This window comes from Macaca nemestrina, chromosome 8 (genome assembly GCF_043159975.1).
Source record: "Macaca nemestrina isolate mMacNem1 chromosome 8, mMacNem.hap1, whole genome shotgun sequence".
NCBI lineage: Eukaryota > Metazoa > Chordata > Mammalia > Primates > Cercopithecidae > Macaca > Macaca nemestrina.
The window spans coordinates 60,408,749-60,429,527 of record NC_092132.1 but is presented as its reverse complement, the minus strand read 5'-3'; the positions used below and the strand labels follow the sequence as shown (position 1 = coordinate 60,429,527).

At 34.4% G+C, this 20,779-nt stretch overlaps 1 protein-coding gene and 1 pseudogene across 21 annotated transcripts in view; one reads left to right on the top strand and one right to left on the bottom strand.

The window, feature by feature from the left end:
• Positions 1–20,509, top strand: part of LOC105477129 (RALY RNA binding protein like) — a 733,794-nt gene extending 713,285 nt beyond the window's left edge. For all 21 annotated transcript variants that reach the window (XM_071068042.1, XM_011733504.2, XM_071068041.1 and 18 more), the window contains one exon: positions 19,543–20,509. In XM_071068042.1, the coding sequence (XP_070924143.1) occupies positions 19,543–19,560 (18 nt within the window). In that variant the 3' untranslated portion in view covers positions 19,561–20,509. The remainder of the gene's footprint in view (positions 1–19,542) is intronic.
• LOC112425858 (small nucleolar RNA U13) lies at positions 18,497–18,592 on the bottom strand (annotated as a pseudogene).
• Positions 20,510–20,779: the final 270 nt, after the last annotated feature.

Below are 20,779 nucleotides of genomic sequence, written 5' to 3'. Positions count from 1 at the left end.
TATTTAAGACTGTTTCAACAGAAATCAAGACTATCATAATGAGAGAGAGATTGAACTCAGCTCTGCTGAAACAGGCAGGAGAGATTTTAAGCACTGAGGTAACTAGTGGAAAAGTACTGGAGGGTGGTAGGGGAAGGGTGGTCAGTGTAATTAGGCCATCCGTGTTTGCTAATTGCTGCTTATCTAAGTTAGGTTCACACCTCCCACAGAGAAAGAGATAGAGGCTGCTTCTTACTTGATGATTACAGTTCAAAGGTATGATTCCAGGTCCTTAAGAAATATATTCCTGGGATTGTGCAACTGGTAAGAAGTTGGGGGAAGATTTATATCTCCAAGGGGCAGAGGGAAAATTTACAAATACAATTTTTCTAAAGTAAATGCTCTAAGAAAAGGGAGGTCAGGAGGCAATAGTCAGGAAAAACTCGGTCTAAAGTTTTTTCAAACCCTCTTGGTCATCAGGACGAAATCTCACACATTTTATTTGGCCAAACAGAAGAAAGGACAATTATTTCCCTGAGACAAAAAATCATATTTCATGACAGTTTTCTGAACAGCTCTTGAGAGATCTCAGAGGTAATTCCAGGGCTACATTTTTACATTTGTCAAGTAAAAAACAAATCTGGACTTAGTAATGAGAGACTTATTTGAAAGGGTTATTGCAAGGGGGCAGAGGGACTATTGCAATAGGGAGAATGCTTTGGCCATGAGATCTGCAAGCATCTCAAGTACTAGGCAAGAAGGGTTTTTCTTTTTATAAGAGGAGTAAACAAGATTAGAAAGAACCCAAGGTCTCGGAGAAGTGGGATGAAAGATTGGCATACTGAGTAAATATATCAGAGGATGTTTTACCCTGAAGCCAGCATATTTTCCAGGACGGCCCTTAAAGAGGGTATGGGTGGTGGCTCAGGCTGAGGGTGGACTAAAGTTCGGGGTCCTGGGAGGAGAGACTCTTAACCAAAGTTTGATTAATAAGCATTTTATTCTCATTGAACAATGGAGACAAAATAGTTCAGTTAGTCATGTATGAGGGCAAGAGGGGGAATTCAGAGTGTTTGTGTCTGGCCTTAGTATAGGTAAATAAACAAATGTGAATCTTATCTAAATCAACTGGAGAAGGGTGGTTCTTTGCAGTAAGCCATTTCCCAGAACAAAGGGTTTCTTAACTTTCTCAATAAGCCTCACATAAAATTCAACATCATCATGTATCCAGATATTACTTGACTCACAGTCTTGGAGATGTGTTAGGCCATCCTCACATTGCTATAAAGAAATACCTGAGACTGGGTAACTTACAAAGAAAAGAGGTATAATTGGCTCACAGTTCTGTAGGCTGTACAGATATCATGATGGTGGCGTCGCCTCAGCTTCCGAGGAGGCCTCAGGAAGTATAATCATGGCAGAAGACGAAGTGGGATTGGGCAAGTCACATGGCCAGAGCAGGAGCAAGAGAGAGAGCGAGCTAGGGGCCACACACTTTTAAACAGACAGATCTCACAAGAAGTCACTCACCGTTGCAAGAACAGCGCCAAGAGGATGATGCTAAACCATTCAGGAGAAATCCTCCCCCATGATCCAATCATCTCCCACCAGATCCCACCTCCATTACTGGGGATTACAATTCAACATAAGATTTGGACGGGGAACACATATTCAAACTATATCATATGTCTACATTGTAGACATTGGAGAATGTGCTTAATCCCTAATAAAATTTATTTTGATGTAAAAGGTAAGAGGAAGGACACAGATTCACCAGGCCTCCAAACAGATACACTAAGAAAGGGGAAAGGGGAAGTCAGTGCTTTGTCTTTTATAATGGATAAAATTGTTTCCATTTGCCCTTACAAAGTGCAGATATACATTTATCATTCAGTTATTTGGGTTATTTAGGCTTTAGGGGTTATTTGGATTTCAGGTTCAGATGGACAAGCCTTTTAATTGATATATTTTAGGCAAATCACTGAGTCTCTGAGGCTCACTTCCATATCTGTTAAAAGGAAGATTTTTGGGTTATTGAAAAGATTAAATAGGATCATATTTATGAAAATCCCTGCTATGGGATTTTGTATGGCAAACTTAATATTTTCTTCAAGGAACAAAATTTAGTGGACATGCCAATTACAGGAAGTTTTAGTAACACTGAAACAAAAAAAATTAAAATGATTTGGTGGCCAGGCTTGGTGGCTCATGCCTGTAATCCAATACTTTGGGAGTCCAAAGTGGGAGGATCGCTTGGGCCTAGGAGTTCGAGACCAGCCTGGGCAACATAGCAAGACTCTTTTTTTTAAATGATTTGGTTATGGTGTTTATGCATACCCTTTGTAACTTTTATTGTCTTAAAAGTCCAGAATATTTTATTAGCAATCTTGTCTCTCACATCAAGACACTCTTTTGAGGTATTCTCTGTTGAACTGGGGTACAGTGTAACACCAAATCATTTGAAATTGCTGAGAAAAGTTACAGCGATTTCAAATTTGGAGGAAGTTATTTTTATTTATATGGGAATACTAAGAATAAAGGAACTAATCAAGATAAAAGAGATGATACATAATTATCTAAGGAGAAGGGTTTGTCATTCCTTAGCCGTACATAATCGGACCACAAATTCTAAATCTTTGTATTTTGATCTTTTGAATCCCACCCCATCCCCAACCCTAACCCTTGCCCTTTGATACCTTAGTCTCTTCACATTGCCCTGAACACAGAGAGACAGACTAGACCACTTACAGGCAGGTGACTGAACACACACACATATGAGGGAGTTCTATGGGGAGAAGTGGCATCTTCTGCCTGCCCAGGAGGTAACTCCCATTGTTCTATAAGGATGAGTAAGATGCTACATACTAGTATCAGTAACGTAGGATTCTTAAATAGCCTTGCACATAGTTTGCCCAGAATGCTTATTTTTGTGTAGGGTGGGCAAAACCTGTATTATAGTTCTATGATGCCAAGTCAAATTTATTAAATCAATAAACTCTTCTAAGATTCTGAGAGGCAAACAAGTCTTTCTCTTCTTGTAAATTATTCCCAAATTCCAAAGGGCAAAAGCTATTGGAAAAATGATCTTAGTGACATTAAGAGTTTTATGCAATAGAGTAAAAATTAGTCTAGATATGTGTTTTGCCCTTAATGCCGTTTTTTTTTTTTTTTCACTCAGCCAGCAAATACTTACTAAATGATTACTGTACTCAGGCACCATTCTAAGGGCTGAGTAAAAGGAAGTGAATAAGAAAGAAAAAAACCTCTTTTGGGGAGAAAGGGTTGCAGGCAGGCTGCTTCATTCTCAAATTGAAGATTATATTCTAAAACATATCCAAGATTCACATTGTAAAATATATTATTCAACCTGAACATATTCTATAAAACTAATACAGCGGAGTATGATTGGAGTATTAAATTCATTTTTACTTCAGTGTCCATTGTTAAGCCTCATTGTTATTTAAATTCAGACTTGTCCATTAAAAGGTCTATTTGTAATTCACTGAAAAAAATAGATGATATGATAGATATTGTAAATAGAGGATTTATTAAGACATAAATATGAGCACAAGGTAAATTTTGTTAACCATTGCTAATTGACCTCTGCTTTCTAAATTTCTAGGTTTAAGGAAACTAGTATTAAAATGTGATTTTTAATGCTAATATTTACACAATTTTTGTAAGAGGTAAAATGTAATTTGAGCAAATAATGTAAACATACGAGAACCAAAAGAATTAATTTTATTTCTATAAGAAAATAATGTCAAAATATGTGAACACGTGCTTTTGAGTATGCTTAACCAAACCTATTACAAATGTTCAAAAATATTTCCATTTTCTGTTAGCCACTCATGAGAAAGAAATAATTCACTGGTTGTCTAGTGGTTGTAGAGTTGCTTCATTTGACTTTTAAAGCATTACTTTAACTAGAATCACCTCCAGTTTATGGGAAAATGTGAAGACTCTACAAATTGCATTGGTTAAAAGTAATCTTTAAAAATGGCACTGTAACCATGGAAATATCATTTAGACTCATAAAATTTTAACCACACTTTTTATTCCTTTTCTGGTTTCTAATGTCGCCTCTGTTCACTGTAGCATGTTACATGCATATTCCACCCAATTTTCTTATTACTTTTTAACTGTTTAGTTTTTAAATGGGAGAATTGTCTGCCAATGAAGAGAGACTGAACAGAAGAACACTTAGCATGAGATCTACCATCTTTAAAACATTTTAAGGGCACAATACAGTATTGTTGACTATGCAATGTTATATAGCAGATCTCTAGAATTTATTCATCTTGTTTAACTGAAACTTCATGCCCATTGATTAGCAACACGTTCATTTCTCTCTGCCCCCTGGTAACTACCATTTCGCTCTTTGATTCTACAAATTTGACTATTTTAGATACCTCATATAAGTGGAATCACGCAATATTTGTCTTACTGTCACTCAGTATAATCTCCTCAAGATTCATCCATGTTGTTACACATGACAGATTTTCCTTCTTTTTAAAGGCTGAATAATATTCCCTTGAATGTATATACCACCTTTTACAAAATCCATCCGTCAGTGGACATTTAGGTTATTTCCACATCTTGGTGATTTTGAATAGTGCTGTGATGAGTGTAAGATTGCACATAACTCTTTGAGATCCTAATTTCAATTTCTCTGGATAAACACACAGTAGTGGGATTGCTAGGTCATCTGATGGTTCTCTTTTTATTTGTGGAGAGGGGGACCTCCGTACTGTTTTCCAGAGCGGCTGCATTATATTGCATTCCCACCAACAGTGTGCAAGCATTCCAATTTCTCCACTTATCTTTGTATTCTAAGAATACACATAAAAGAAATTCTCTTTATCCTATTAAACAATGAATTTTTGGATTCCTGACACAACAGTGTTCTATTCCTTGAATTTTCTGGCACTACCATTATATGAATATTATATATATATATATATATATATTTTTTTTTTTTTTTGAGACAGAGTCTTGCTCTGTCACCTGCACTCTGTCATCTGCACTCTGGAGTGCAGTGGTGCAATCTTGGCTCACTGCAACCTCTGCCTCCCGGGTTCAAGCAATTATGAATACTATTTTTTTTTAATTACCTCATCTCTTTCTTCCAGATCTACATGATAGTAATACTTCTGTTTCCTACAATCTATAAAAACACTGGAACCTTTAGTTGTATGTTTTTTAAGTTCTAAACCTAAAATGTTTTGAATACGTAAAATATTCTATATAGAAATACCAGAAGCTATTTATTTCTTAGAAACATCCAGCAATTCATTCAAATAGTGTTAAAGTATATACATATTACACAAGCCAATTCCCCTACAGTGTATTTATTGAATACATTAATAGACTTTTCTGGGAAAAGCTGGTTAATTGTAAATGCTGACCTCTCACTGCCTTTTCCAGAGGTTGTTGAACTTCTGTGGCCTAAGCATTTTATCTGTCAAATAGCTACAAATTCTTTTCAAGTTTGTTTTTTTAATGTTCCAAATACAAATATAATTGATTCATTTCCCAGTGTTTCACAGGCACAGGACTTTAATGATATTTTTTCTAGCTTTTTAAAATATTGAGTATGATGAGCTGTAAAAACTCTAAAAACAAAATAAAAATAAATGAATAGATAAAAGACAATGTTCATCTGATAAATACCAGGGCAAGAAATTTGTACTTGAATAAGCTAAGAAAGTCATTAACAGCAGTATTTCTGATGGAAACTAATGGTATACCTGCTCAAGCTACACTGAATCTAATAATCTGTGACAGAAGAAATGGGAACAGGTATGAACACATTTCATTTAATCAGAAATTGAAAGAAAAGAAAAGTGAGGCACTTTTCTGCCCCAATTTTTTTCATAGCTCAACAGACAGAATCACAGTGGAAAAGAGATTTATTGCCAAAATGGTGCTGACCTTTTACAATTCTTGCCCCATATTCTGGAAATTAATTCATTTTTTTAAAAAGTACATTTTCATGACTGGCACAAAGTTTTTATCCTGGTAGCATTCAAGTTGCAAAGAGGCATCCTCCAGCTCAGTCCCTGGCATGGTACACCTTTGTCACCCACCAGCCAGGACTGTGCCCAGCTGGTTCTCCACCCATTAAATCTCTCACTGGCACAACCACGCTGCACTATCAGCCTGGCCCTGCCTAAGAATCTTCCCTTCTAAACCTTCGCTGTCTTTAGAATGTCTCTGAATATGGAAAATCACAAGCTCTGGGGTAGCCTGTTCCAGGATAGCCTGAGATGAAATGAAAGTTCAGGCCTTTGGAAACCTGATAAGAATTCTTTTCACTTGGAACCTGATAAGTATCCCAGAAACCTTATGCATATTTGATATTTTTTGTCTTGCCTCAGTTTTAGGAATACATTTTAATAATATTAAGTAACCTTTCCTAAAAGTAGGTCTTCCTAGCCTGTGGTCTATTGGAAATAATACCTACCCCTGCTATTTAAAGCTGTGTGAATTGAACAAGTTCTGGAATCATTTTGGGCCTTAGTTGTTCCAAAAATGTGGAAAACAGCTTATCTTTAAAAAGGCAGAAATCTGAGAAAATAAGATATAATGTTCACACACACACACACACAGTGAAAAGCTGAGAGCATTTTTATTTTATTCCAAGTCAGGACGAAACAGGGAAAGAAAACAATACTGTTTCCATTTTCACTACCTTCCAGAAACAATGCTGAGTTTTTTATATATGTCATTTCATTATTGCCTAAAATAACTTCAAGGAGTAGCTATTTTATAAATAACTGATTTTAGAAAGGTTAAGTAACTTCCCCAAGCTCACATTGCTCGTAAGAGGCAGAATCAGCCTTCAATCGGGGTCTGTAAGATTCTAACACCCTTAGATATTTTCATTGTATTAGGGTTTCACAAATTTTATTAATTTGGATTTTTATAGTCCCCTTTTGGTTTGTGCCGAAACTATGCATCATTGGTATTTTTTACTTAGTTTTTTATTAAATTACCTCATTATTTATTTAAAATAAATGTATCTAACACTCAACTTTAGTTCACTCTAATAAATGAAAAACCAAGTATCTCTTTTCATAAGTAGGAGATATATTTAAAATAAACATAATGAAAAGACAAAACTTTTAAAAAAAGCTTGATATTTGTGTATGACCAAAAAGCCCTGTGTTCCTGCTCTCCTCTCCTCTATTTCTCTCTCATTCTCTTTCTCCCATTAAAAAGAATAGACAGTATTAGAGAGATGTTAAGACTGACACAAACATTCTCATTGATGCAATCCAAAGAACTGGAAGAGCAATGTTCTCACTACATGAGTCAATGTTCATATTTTATTGTATATTAATAAATTATAATTGCATATATGTAAGGGGTACAAAGTGATGTTATAGTGTATGTATACATATGTAGAATGATTAAATCAAGTTAATTAACATATTCATCACCCCAATACTTATCAATTTTTGTGATGAAAACATTTGAAATTTACTATCTTAGCAATTTTGAAATATACACTGCAGTGTTATTAACTATAGTCACCATACTATGCAATAGATCTCAAAAAACCTTACTCCTCCTCTCTAACTGAAACCTTGTACTCTTTGACAAACATCTCCACATTTCCCTCACCTCCAGCTTCTGGTATCCACCATTCTACTCTCTGCTTCTGACCACTGTTTTAGTTTCCACATAGAAGTGAGAACATGCAGTATTTGTCTCTTTGTGCCTGGCTTATTTCATTTAATATAATGTCCTCTAGGCTTATCCACGGTGTTATAAAAGCCAGTCCTTCCTTCTTTTCTTAAGGCTGAATAGTATTCCATTGTGTATATATGCCACATTTTCTTTATCCATTCACCAATTGTTAGACACTCAGGTGGATGCTACAGCTTAACTATTGTGAATAATGCCACAATAAATATGAGAGTGCAGATATCCTTTCACTATGGGTCAATATTTTTAATGAATCTTCCCATATAACAATATCTTGGGCAGCCCTAGCAGTTTGTGCACCTCCCCTAAACCCCCAGGAAATGCAGAGCTCAATCCTGCTGATCTGCATCTCATGTCTGAAAAGATGATGCCACTGAATGATATTCTGACTGGATGTCACCATCCAGCACTTTTTTGTTTGTTTATTTGTTTTTTGGCACAAGTTTCTACTTGAAGTTGGAAGAAACTCCGCCTGCAGACTGACTTGTTAGATTACATTGGAAAAGTATCCCACATTTTACAGAGTTTGATATCTCAGAATTGTTCAAAGTGAGATAGCATTTCATGCCATGTATTTCAAAGCCCTGAGGATCTCAGCAGGCAGATGGCCCTCTGGGTCACTAGCCACTGCTGACAATGGGATGCCCTCACCTGGGCTCTCTCCGTGACATGTCAAATGATTTCCATCAAAATAGAATACTGCCTTCTCAGATGCCCTCATTTTTAACAAGGAAAGCTTATGACACACACAATGAAAAGAACACTTAAAGTCATAAATATTTTATACATATTTGTTTCAATAGAGCAAGTGGATTGTAGAGAAACTGCTAGGCTAGTGCCCAAATGTTCTAGAGATAGTTCAATAAAGCCTCTTTACAAGGCTGTTATTGCCTTTCAAAGGATGTAAGGTGTCAACATTCCTAATTAAAACCACAGAATTTGTCCAAAGGGAATAGGAAGAAACTACCACAAAAATACTGAAATAGATAACAAATAATTTTGAATAAACCTTCTATTTATATAACACAGAAGTAGTTGAGCATTAGCTGCTAAATATAATAGTATTACTATTTGGGTACTGATGTTGAGAGCTTAGGCATGATCTAAATTGCTGTAAATAGGAGAGAGTGTATGACACACAATGGTAAGAAATAAAGGCTGTATGAACAAAGCACTGGGTTAGTTACAGCCAAATATGAAGACTTACATGACTTGAGCAAATGGCTTACCTCTCTGTGCCTCAGTTTTTTAATCTATAATATGAGTATAATGATGGCACTTCCCTCGTGGTGCTGGTGTGAATATTAAATGGAAAAAAAATATTTAAAGTACTTAAAAGGGGGCTTGACATATAGTAAGCCCTCAATACATGTAAGTTTTTAACTAAAGTTAAGCCTCAAAGTTTTACTGCCAAGGAAAAAGCAGTGACAGAACTATTTAAAGAACCCAGGTATATTAAGGAGAAATTTTTAGTCTGGTGTTCTCTGACAATTAACAGATCCTCATCTCCCACTTTAACCTGGAGAATCAGACATTCATACTTTGTTTCAAACAATAGCTACTTAGATTTTAATAACAAATGAGGTTCAGAAAAGGATGGACAGAGGAAGAGGCTGTCTCAGAGTAGAGAGGCACCCAGGGTATGCAAATTATAACATGCCCCCTTAGCACACCTACACAATGCTTTGGATCAAGAGAAAAACATTTTTCATGACACTTGCAATTACAATCTAACATGAAGCAGGATGGTATATGAAGTTCCATATGTACATTCTAAACATGGCACAGTTCTATTTGTACTGCCACCATGGAAAAATGATAAATTTTTTTCAAATAAAAACTGGAAATAAAGAAAAAGATATCAGAGAAAGATCTACTTCTACTCTGTTAGACATGCTGTCAACGTCTTGGGCTGTAAGATGTTAAATGCTTAAAATAAGTGATCTACTATTAACAGGGGTACCTAAAATACAGACAGTCACATACACATTTCATACTTACACTGATAGGTGTCGTATGTTTTTATGTCTAAATGAGACAGCTTTCAAATCTCAAAACAAAAAATCTGTTACCATCAATAATACGGGCTAAAAAGTTTATAAAGTAAAAATATATATAAGAGATAAGTATGAATTCTACATAAAAAGTAATTACATCTAAAAGTCACTTGAAAATGCTCTTTATATAATCAAGTGCATAGCTTCTCACCTCACTACTCTAATTGCACTTCAGTCCTCTGAAACTTACCTGTGTGCCTGAGAATCAATCTTTGTTCCCGTAAAATATAAAATATCATGTTTTTTGAAATCATTCTTAACCTTTGCTGTAGGAAAAATAATATTAATATAAATTTAAATCACTTGAAATTTTCTGATATTTATATGAAAACTAATAACTTTGAGATAAGACCCAATTATTCTAAAACTTTACCCAGAATTTTAAATGATTTCAAAATTTAAGATATATTTCATTTTCTGATATTCATGGGCATTTTTTATCGCCATTATTTATTGATGCTAAGCAACAAATAGATTTTTCTTTGAGTTGTTTCTATCAACTTAAAGGGAGTAACTATATCGGGAAGTATTGATATATTAGATTGAAAAAGTTTAGCCAAAAAGAATGACATCAGCAAGATGACAGAATAGGAAATCTGAGGCTTAATTTCCTTCTCTTCCTACCAGAAAGTTCAACTAGCAACTATCCATTGACTAGAATATGCTTTTGAAAGATTCAATCTATTTTTTATTTAATTTTTATTTAATTCTTATTTTTATTTTTTATTCCTATGCAAGATATGGTATTTTCTATATAAATAATAAAACTGGTTCTATATTTTCATAACCCAAACATATCCAATTCATGAGTCAATTACATTGAAATATTCAATGACTTTTAGCTATTATTAATACTTTGGTATGCAGCTATTGATAGAGCTGTAAGAAGGTCTGATGAAAAACACACTGATCTATTCTATTCTATTCTATTCTCACAACACAGAACACTTCTATGACCAAATGTGGTGGTAGAGGGGTTTTCCCACACAGCAAGCTGTTCTCCAGTGGACACCAACTGGGTGTCCTATAGTTAATTCAGTTCACAGTATCTATCTGGAGATAGCATCCGAACCCACAGGTTAAGGACTCAGTCCACAAGACTACCCTTCCCACTCCCCCATTTCATGTACCAGCGCAAGTCCCAGCTTTTTACCTGTGCTCTGCTCTACTGGCTATAAATCAAGGTTCCCATGCACCCCCTCCTCCTGTTCAATACTTTGCTAGGATGGCTCACAGAATTCAGGAAAAAACTTCACTGGAAGGGTTTTGAGCATAGGAGCTTCTGTCCCAGTGGAGTTGGTGTGCACCCTCCTCCTGGCATGTGGCTATTTTCACCAACTGAGAAGCTCATCAAATTTCATGTTCAAGAGTTTTATGGCACTTAAGCTCCAGCACCTCTCACTTTCTTCAAGGTCAGTGGGTGAAGCTGAAAGTTCAAACCCTCTAATCACTCAGTCTTTCTGGAGATCAACACTATCTTGAGACTATCTAGGGACCTTACCCTAAGTCACCTCATCATCATAAACTCAAGTGAGAGCAAAGAGCTTGTTATGAATAACAAAAGACACTGCTATCACTTAAGAAATTACAAGAATTCCAGAAGCTCTGTACAAAAACCAAATATTATAATGACAGATGCTCCCATCACCCTTATCATTTAGGAAATTATAAGGGATTTAGGAGCTCTGTGCTAGGAACCAGAGACTAAGACCAAAAATATATATTCCTTATTACGTAGAAAAAAAAAATACAGAAATCCAGTTTCAAAAAAGCATTGTTCATCACTCCCTTAAAAGGTCAATGTTTATTTAAAATTTATTAAAGTTATGTACACATATGCTAGTAAATATTCACAATTCTTCTTTGTAACCCAGAAGCGAATTCCCTCTGCTCTTTCACTTGTTGATACTGTTAGAAGAGGATCTCCAAAACAGTGCTATAGATGCTTGCCCCCCTTCCTAACACTCACTTGCCAAAACTCTGCTAATCAAAGCAGTTCCCAGTTCCCAAAGTAAATCTAAAAGTAACTCCCACCAAGGACCCATGTTTTTAGAGGAAGGTTTGTTGGGAACATGTCATTGCCAACCTTCACACAAGGGACATCAATATTCTGTCATGTTTATTTCAAATCAAGTATTTATTTAATGTGACCCTCAGGTAAGTGCAGAAATATGTGATTCTGTGCTGGATTTATTTTATCACCTTCAGTAAGACCCTGGTCAAGTGACTTTGTGTCTCAGGATTCTCTTCATTAAGATGAGTATTTGTGAAATACAGTATAAATAATTTAGTTTTGGATGTACAGTGCAGACCCTGGATGGATGAATGGATGGATGGATGGACGGACGGACGGACAGACACAGACACAGACAGACAGACAGACAGACAGACAGACAGACAGACAGATAGATAGATAGATACACATATACACTAAGTAACACCATACCTTCTTTGCTCAGCAAGTAATGCTAGGTGTAGATGATACAACAGAAAGAAAGCCAGGCAAACACAGCACCCTTCCTCTTTATCAAAGTACAGTCTAGTGATCATGAGTCTTGTGGATTACCCCAGTCAAATTCCAATGAACACATGATGTTAGAGCATTGTGTTCAGGTCTATAAAGTGTAGCTTATTAGAGGAATCCGATTATAAAGGAAAAAGCCCTTCCAATTAAGTTTGTTTTCTTATTTGGGAACAGATTTGTTCACAAAAATCTAGGAGAGAACTCAACTTTTACTGAATTATTTCAAAAATTTATTGACTAAAAATGCTCCAGTGTTCTATTTATCTTGATCTATACCAGGATAATCATATAACTGATTATTTTTCTAAATTCTATATTCTCATATAATGAATAAAGGAAAACACAGGTGAGTTGGTATCCAAAATCTATTTCAAAAAGTAACCTGCAGAGGATATGGCATGATCATTCATAAGACAGATTAAACCCAATTTCCAATTCCTTCTACATCTGTTATAATTCTGGAAATTATTTTATAAACATGAAATATAAAGTACTACAAGACTCTGAAATTCTGAGTTATCCAGTATTTTATTATATCCCGCATAATTTCAGTGTTAAAAGTGTTTTGGTAATATTACAAAACTTTAAGATTTAAGTGTTCTTTTTTAAATTAACTATGTTTCCCAAATATACTTTGATTAAAAAAAAACAAGGGTTTATTTATAGGATAATAGTGTCTTTTTTTCACCATACTATTTCATTTACTGTCAGATTAATTTTATGCAATTTTAAAAATGAAGTCACTTTATTATATTCTAATCTTTGAATGTGTATACACTAAATTTAATTAAATGAAAATTGTTAAACAACCATGACAACCTTTCCCCCAGCTATTCAGAATTATGAGTTAACTATACATTTTCAAAGGGCTTTTAAAATTATTCCTGTAAAGCAATTAATTCCAAATCACATTTTCCTGTTGGATATAAAGTGATTTTTTAGATATTTCTACTTGTAGTGCTAAAATTAATCCCATAAGCAACTGTGGAAAGCAGTCAAATGTGTGAAATTTCAAAGTTCATAATCTTAGCATTAATCAGCACTTGGTTTTTTTGCACTAGCATTAACTTAGGCAATTTAGAGTACTATCCTAAAATTATCATCATCATTTCCAGCATTGGGAGTAAATAATGATTTTTAGACACTACATAATTAGTATGAAAAATAAAAAATTGATGCATTATCAAACACAAATTATGTGCCAAATAAAACTACTATAATCTATCAATCCAACTAGTTAAATATGATTGTCAGTGATCCCAAAATACTCAAAATACAATAATCATTATCTTCAGAAAATATCAGCGTACGATTTGGAATAAAATAAGAGAAATGTTAATGTATGTGTAACAGAACATCCAAACAATGTGACTAAATTTTTTCAATATTTAATTAAATTTTTACACATTTTAAATAAAATTATGTAACTCACAATAATTTTACTGTAAAGTTAATTGTTCTTTTTACCTAATCAAAGTAGTTTTACAACAAAAAGGTCTTTTTCAGACAAATGCCTAAAGCACGTTCTTAATTAAAATGATTTTTAATTAGTTCAAACCTGAACTTAAAAAAATATTTAGGCAGAACTACTACAAATCAGGGAAAAGCATGTAGAAGTGTATGGGGAAATCCTAATATGTTTCCACTAATTCCATCCCTTATCTCCTACTCATTATGAGGGTATGTATTTTCACATCCCAGTAAAGATTATCTGTGCTATAATTAGTGATGTGCCCAGGCTGCCTCACTACAATGCTTCTTCCCATGACTAGTCAGAACAGAATATTAGAGAAAGCTCTAGTCTGGGCTGAAAGGCAAAACATTCATTCTCTGATACAAGAACTAATAATCAACCTGAGGGTGATTCTTGCCCAAGAACCTCACTGATTTATAATAGAAATCAAATGAAAATATACACATAAACTATTTTTATAAACTTCCACCCACTATATGAATAAGTGTCATTATGATGATTGTCACCCATGCCCACAAGCTTAGCCCAGTTCCAGATTCTAAACACCCATTTCCATACTCTGATAGAGACCACATAGTCTATCTGGAGGGAATTAACGGAACCTTAGGTAGGTAACTCAGGTGTCTTTAATGTTCTTTCTAAAACCAACCCGCCTCCCATTGGAGTTGCTTTCTGCCTTACTCTCTCTTGCCTTCTTGGAAGATCTCACCTGAATATTATAGCTGATAGCTCAGAACCCCCTGATACTTCAATACCTCTCACATTCTGTCTGGCTATCTTACTGATCGTCATACTCTCTAGGTTTTTGGCTTAGCATTAATAAATAGTTCAGTCATTTAGCTGATTTAGACTCAATGTAACAAATTCTTTTCTAAACACGATTATCTACAAATACAGCAAGCTGCCTTAAGAGTTCTGTATCATTTGAGATAGTCAAGACAAAGCTACATATTCATTGGCCATAATTACTGTAAAAGGCACTGCTGCTCTGTTTGCAAGATTAGACAAGATCACTGTAAGATAGTAATCACCAGCTTCACCATTGAACCACTCTGTTTCTCTGATGCTTCTGGAGTTACAGTTCTGAAGACATCATTATGGTTCCTGACATCATTACATCTTAACAAACTAAAAAAAAAATTCCTATAGAATCCAAAATAAATAGACTCTTATTTGAAAATTATTTGTGATTTCAGTTAAATGTACTCCAGAAACACAAATGATCTGTGTGTCTAGATGTTAAAACTATTACTGCACTAACATCTTCATTAAAGACAGCAGTAATTAGACAGAGAAAATGATGTCATTAACTCTGAAAAACAGGGTTCTTTAAAATCACATATGGTAAGTGATATGGTTTGACTGTGTCCCCACCCGAATCTTGAATGCCCAAGTATTGTAGAAGGGTTCTGGTGGGAGGTAATTGAGTAATGGAGGCAGGTCTTTCCCATGCTGTTTTTGTGATGGTAAATAAGTCTCATAAGATCTGATTGTGCTATGGGGGTGGGGGTTTCCCTGCGCAGGCTCTCTCTTTTTGCCTGCTGCCATTCATGTAAGATGTGACTTGCTCCTCCTTGCCTTCTGCCATGATTGTGAGGCTTCCCCAGTCACGTGAAACTGTAAATCCATTAAACCCTTTTTCCTTATAAATCACCCAGTCTCTGGTGTGTCTAATACAATAAGCCATGTCCCAAACCAAATGTCCATAAATATGGTAGTTCTAATTATAATTTATGTTAGTATACTCTTTTCAATTTGAAATCAAAAGCTGTTTATACTGTGTCTATAAATCAATCTTATAAATTAAACTAAAACATGAATGGTGCAAAAGTTTGACAGTCACTTTATAATACTTGCAGGAAAAGTTTCTATAGATTTGGTAAATAAAGTTAAATTTATTTTAACATTAAGTTCCTCCTTTTTCCTTTTATGATTGTTTTATAGTATTGTTTTATGTTTAGCTTCAGTTTTAGGAGAGAAAAATAAAACATCTTAGCATACCATATACAGTAACTTAAATTCTATGATACTATAGAAAATGACTGATTTTCCTAGCCTTTTTATCTTTCCATTTCTGTATGAAATAACAAAACCCACTGATATGGGTATTTGTGATCCACTATGCTAAAAAGTCCTGTCGTTTCTTGGTCTTTTTTATTTCATGACTATTGTGAGCCAGATGGAAAATAGGATAAAGACATGAGAATTATTGGGCAGAACAATGGGTTCGAATTATAAAACTGAACAGTTAGGAGGGGCAGGGAAATAAGGAAAGAGAAGACAGAATGGAGACAGGTAAAAATGCAGTGAGCATGTTCAGAAGACAGTTTGCCAGTGGAGTCACAACTTACCAAGAATCACTATAGACAATGTCAAGGGTTAACAATTTAAATTCAAGCATTTATCCTTTGTGTTACAAACAATTATACTCTTTTAGTTATATTAAAATGTGCAAGTAAATTATTATTGGCTGTAGTCACCCTGTTGGGAAATTACATACTAGATGTTACTCATCGAAGCCTTGTTTTTAAAGTGAAAATCTCAGATGATTCTCCCCTGTGTTTTCTGATTCACTGTCCTGCACTCTAAATGGCCATCAACTCAGGAATAGAGATTATTGAGCCTCCAAGACCTACCTAATGGAGCAGTTATATAACTACCATTGGTAGTTATTCCAATAAGTTACTACTCATTTTGGTTTTCACTCCATTACAGTTTTTGATATGATTATTTGAACCTAAAAGTGTAATGTAGTTTGGTTCCTAAGAGTTGTTTTAACTGATGAATAATAGGTGCTGGGAATTAGTTTGTGTTACTTAAAAATGTGAATTGAATTGTATCTCATTTAGAATGAGGGATTTGTGAAAGCCAAATATAGTCACATTATCTGTAAAAAGTGTGAATGGCTGAACAATTACTCAAGAAACATGATCCATAGTGGCAACAAATATAACTGCTGTTCGTAAGACTTTGCTTTTCTATAAAGTGTTATGTGACCTGTCTTACCTACAGTTTCTTTTACCTTTTTTGCATTTATATATGCTCCCTAAAAATATAGATTATGTAAATTTCTCTAATTTCTTATTAGTTATAAATCTGAATTAGACCAAAAATAAGCATTCCTGCTACTGAAGAAGTCAGAAGACTTATTTAAAAGTATGATTTTGGGGGCAGAGGTATATATAAGGTGGATTTATTCTATATATTGCTGTACTATTTTATTTCAAATATAGTAATGCATAAAGTTTAAAATTAAATGTGCTTTCCATGTATATTAATACTATCCATTTCATCTTTGTCAAGTAGAAGTAATTGGTTGGCTTAGTACAATCCAGTCCGACCGAGTAGCTCTGTTGTTTTTCAGAAATGGGAGAGATTGAAAGTTTAAGCAGCATTCATCATCAGGAGAATTTGTTTTAAAAGCTTCCAAGCTCCCAAACAGCCAGTAGATAAATTACCCACTATTCAGAGAAGGAGAGCACAATTAGTTTTACATTATGCTAAACCAATCACCTCCGTAAGTGACTATGTTTCTTGAGAAAAAAGCAATATGAATGTCATAGTTTGTCCTCTTTCTCCCAGGCTTTACAGCCAACAGTAAGCCTTTTCTCATACTAGCACTTTTATGGAAAGCTTTGTGAATATGTTTTGCCACTGTTTTTAGATAAGGAGAAATATATTCATGACTTGTAACCATATGGTTAATAATACCTGCTTCACAATGCAAAGTCAATGAGGTTTTTGTTTTATTCAAATGCTTTGAAGCTTTATGGTGAGAAGGAAGACTTCAATAAATTATTTTCAAACCTACCTTTCTTCCTCCAACAATTATTTTTATGTAATTATTTACAATTAAGAAGCAAAGAAAGGTGTAAGAAAATATTATACTGGGGATAATGAATTATGCACAAAAAATCTGCAGGTTGTTTTTTTCATCTTAACAAAGTAAATATTTACTAAACAGCCATTACCTCTTTTGACACATGCAGGATGGTGTAAGAATGTACCAAATTCATGTCAACTGCCATGACTTAACCTGGAGAAATACCATGACTAGTAAACTTTATATACACAGCTGCTGCAGTATTTTTCGCATTTTCCATTTATAATAAGAAAGTGATCAATGGAGGCCTTAGAGGAAAGAGTGCAATTGCAATCATATAAATAGCCTTATTTCCTTTTTGCATACAAGTGAATCTATCAAAATTCAAACATTGTATTACCTTATTTTCATATATCAGTGTTCACCTATGGGTTACTTGTATTTTATTTTTTAAGTTATTCATTCTCATATTGATAATTGATCATTGTTGATACGTGCATGCAGGTCATATACAAAACTTCCTTTACACCACCCAAAAAGTAGTCTACTTATGTTGTATAATAAGTTCGAACCTTTGTGACTTAAGTACCAAATGGACTCTTCCCATGCACATAAACACAACCTGGAACTGCATGAGAAACACATTTGAATACAGCTTTCGTTTTTCAAAATTCATATATATGTGATCAGTGTAGAGTATAAATTGAGTAAGGAGAAAGAGAGGGAGGAGAAAAGGAAAAAGGCAGTGAGGGAGAGAAACAGAGAAAGAGAATATATCAAAATACAGCATCAAAATGTACTTACGTCTTATTCATGAAAGTTTCTTTCCTAGGAATATAAGTTTTTAAATGTGTTTGACTGTAGAAAAGACTATTAAGTGGGTATGTTTCATTTTTAGTTCAGTTTAATTTTTTTTCTTTTTTTCATGTTAGACAGGTAATGTGCCAACATCATAACAAGGTTTGAAGGAGGCACATCTCACATGTGAGTGTGAAAACTCAATCATCATGTTCACTGAGTCTCTTTCAACCAGTAGTCTTGGCCAGCATGAAATCTGGGGGGCTGCAAACTTCCAGAGAAATTCTCACCACCCATTTGCCATACTCAGTCTTTTTCATAATCTTTGTATCATGGACTTCAAATCTTTAGTAAATAAAGTCAAGTTACCTAATTCTCTGGCTACTTATAAAAGGCCAACATGTCCCATCCAGACTGATGCCTTGATTTGCATGTCTTTGACTCTTAAGACATATACAGATTTTCTGTCTAACCCCTAAGACCTTTGAAGTTGACGGGATAACAGTAGTTCTAATATTTTTGTCTAAATATAAAGCCCTGGAACTTGATAGGATTCTAGATAAATACATGATTTTCCCCACTGATAGAGTCTTGCATTATTTTATCTTCATATTCAATTTCAATCAGTTCTTCAACCAATTGAATTTGGGCTCTTACATAATGCTTCAGACTCGTGGTTGCACCATGAAGTCTTTAGATGTTTCTGATTTTCTTTTGCAACCAAGATTGTGAAATGCAGATCAAAGACCTGTATTGGCTTTTTTTCCTATCCCAGATGCATAAGGCTTAGGACTGCACTGTTCAAAGGTAAGTATCCTATGGTCAGTCTTGATAGGGGCAACAAAGATTCATGAGTAATTCAAATTTCTTTCCCTAGCCTAGAACTTTAAGTGGTTCCTACTTTGACTTGGACAAGAACTCAAGTTGAAAATAATTGCTGACCTCAGGCAGTAAATTAGCTGGATTTTTAAAAAATCGTAACACTCCATAAGTGAAAACAATTATAGAATTGCCTAGAACAAAGGACCTAAGAACCTACCATCAAAATTATTTGTACTAAACATCTAATTCTTCCTTTATTCTTCTCCTGATTTAACCTTAAAATCTATCAGTATATGCATGCTATCAACAATGAAACACAAATCTCTGTATTAAAAAATTTTTATTTTCTCAGTTTCTACAGATAAAGTGATCTGAAATAACGCATGATGCCGCAAAGCAGAAGAGAAACTGTGACAACCCCCAGAAATGTGAAAGGAGGTTTCTTACTGGACAGCAGCATCTTTGGTTCAATTTATATAAAAACCCAAATAAATAAAATGGACAGTATTGCTCAATTTTAGAAATTCCATTTCTTCTATGTTTTAAGCTGTACAATTGTCAGGTTTTTATGGTTTAAATTGTAAATGTGTTTTCCCCTTTGCTAATTATGTTTTTTTTTTTTTTAGTCTTAAAATGTGAAAGGCATTTATGAATGGTAAGGGAGACACTATATACAAATGTATATTTGTAAAAGCTATTTTTATGATTAGCATGTTTCACTGTTGATCATATATAAAAGGTGATATTGCAATTCTGTATTTAAAGCTTATTTCCAACAATGTCATGTAAGAAAATATGCATCTTATGCTAGTTTTTATAATTTATTTTTAATTTATAGTTTAAAGTACTTGAGATCATAATGATAAAATACTTGAAAAAGTTATATTTCTGCCCTGTATAAGCACCCTTTTTATTAATAAAGAATGCAGATATTTCAGATGTGATATAATAGTTAAAGAACTGTTGGTTTGATCTGTGATTAAGTTGAGCATGCTCCGCTCTACAGAACTAAAATGATCCAATTATTACTTCAGTCTGGGTATGAGATTCCATGGACAGGTTTTAGTGTTCATACAAGTAAGGACTAAATTGCCAAGGAAAAGACTGTCTTGCCCTTGGATCCAAAAGTTTAAATTAGTGCAAACTCATGTCATTTCACCTCCTGTTCCTAGGAACTCTCCATTCCCAAGCATTGCAAGTGTTTTCCAGATAATCTTAGCTGTTGTCTTGTGCTGTGGAAATGGAAGAAACCATCTTCACAGACTGTAGGAGAATTCAACATATAATTTCTTAATAAATACTGTTTCTTTTAAAACAAAGTTGGTGTGTATCTTTCCTTTGGGGTACATTTAGCTTTAATATTCAGTTTGAACTTTTTCAGTCACTGTGCTACCACAAAATCATCACCATAATGAAAGTAGCGTATTTTTACCAAAGTATGCATTATAGGTTCTACATGCCCACACCCTCTTGGGAGTGACCTGTATTCTGGAACATGATAATTTGCCATGTAAAAGAAAGCCAGATGGCCTTCAAACCTTGACAGAAGTCATACTCCAGTTTATATTTTAGGAAAGTATATTTTTCCT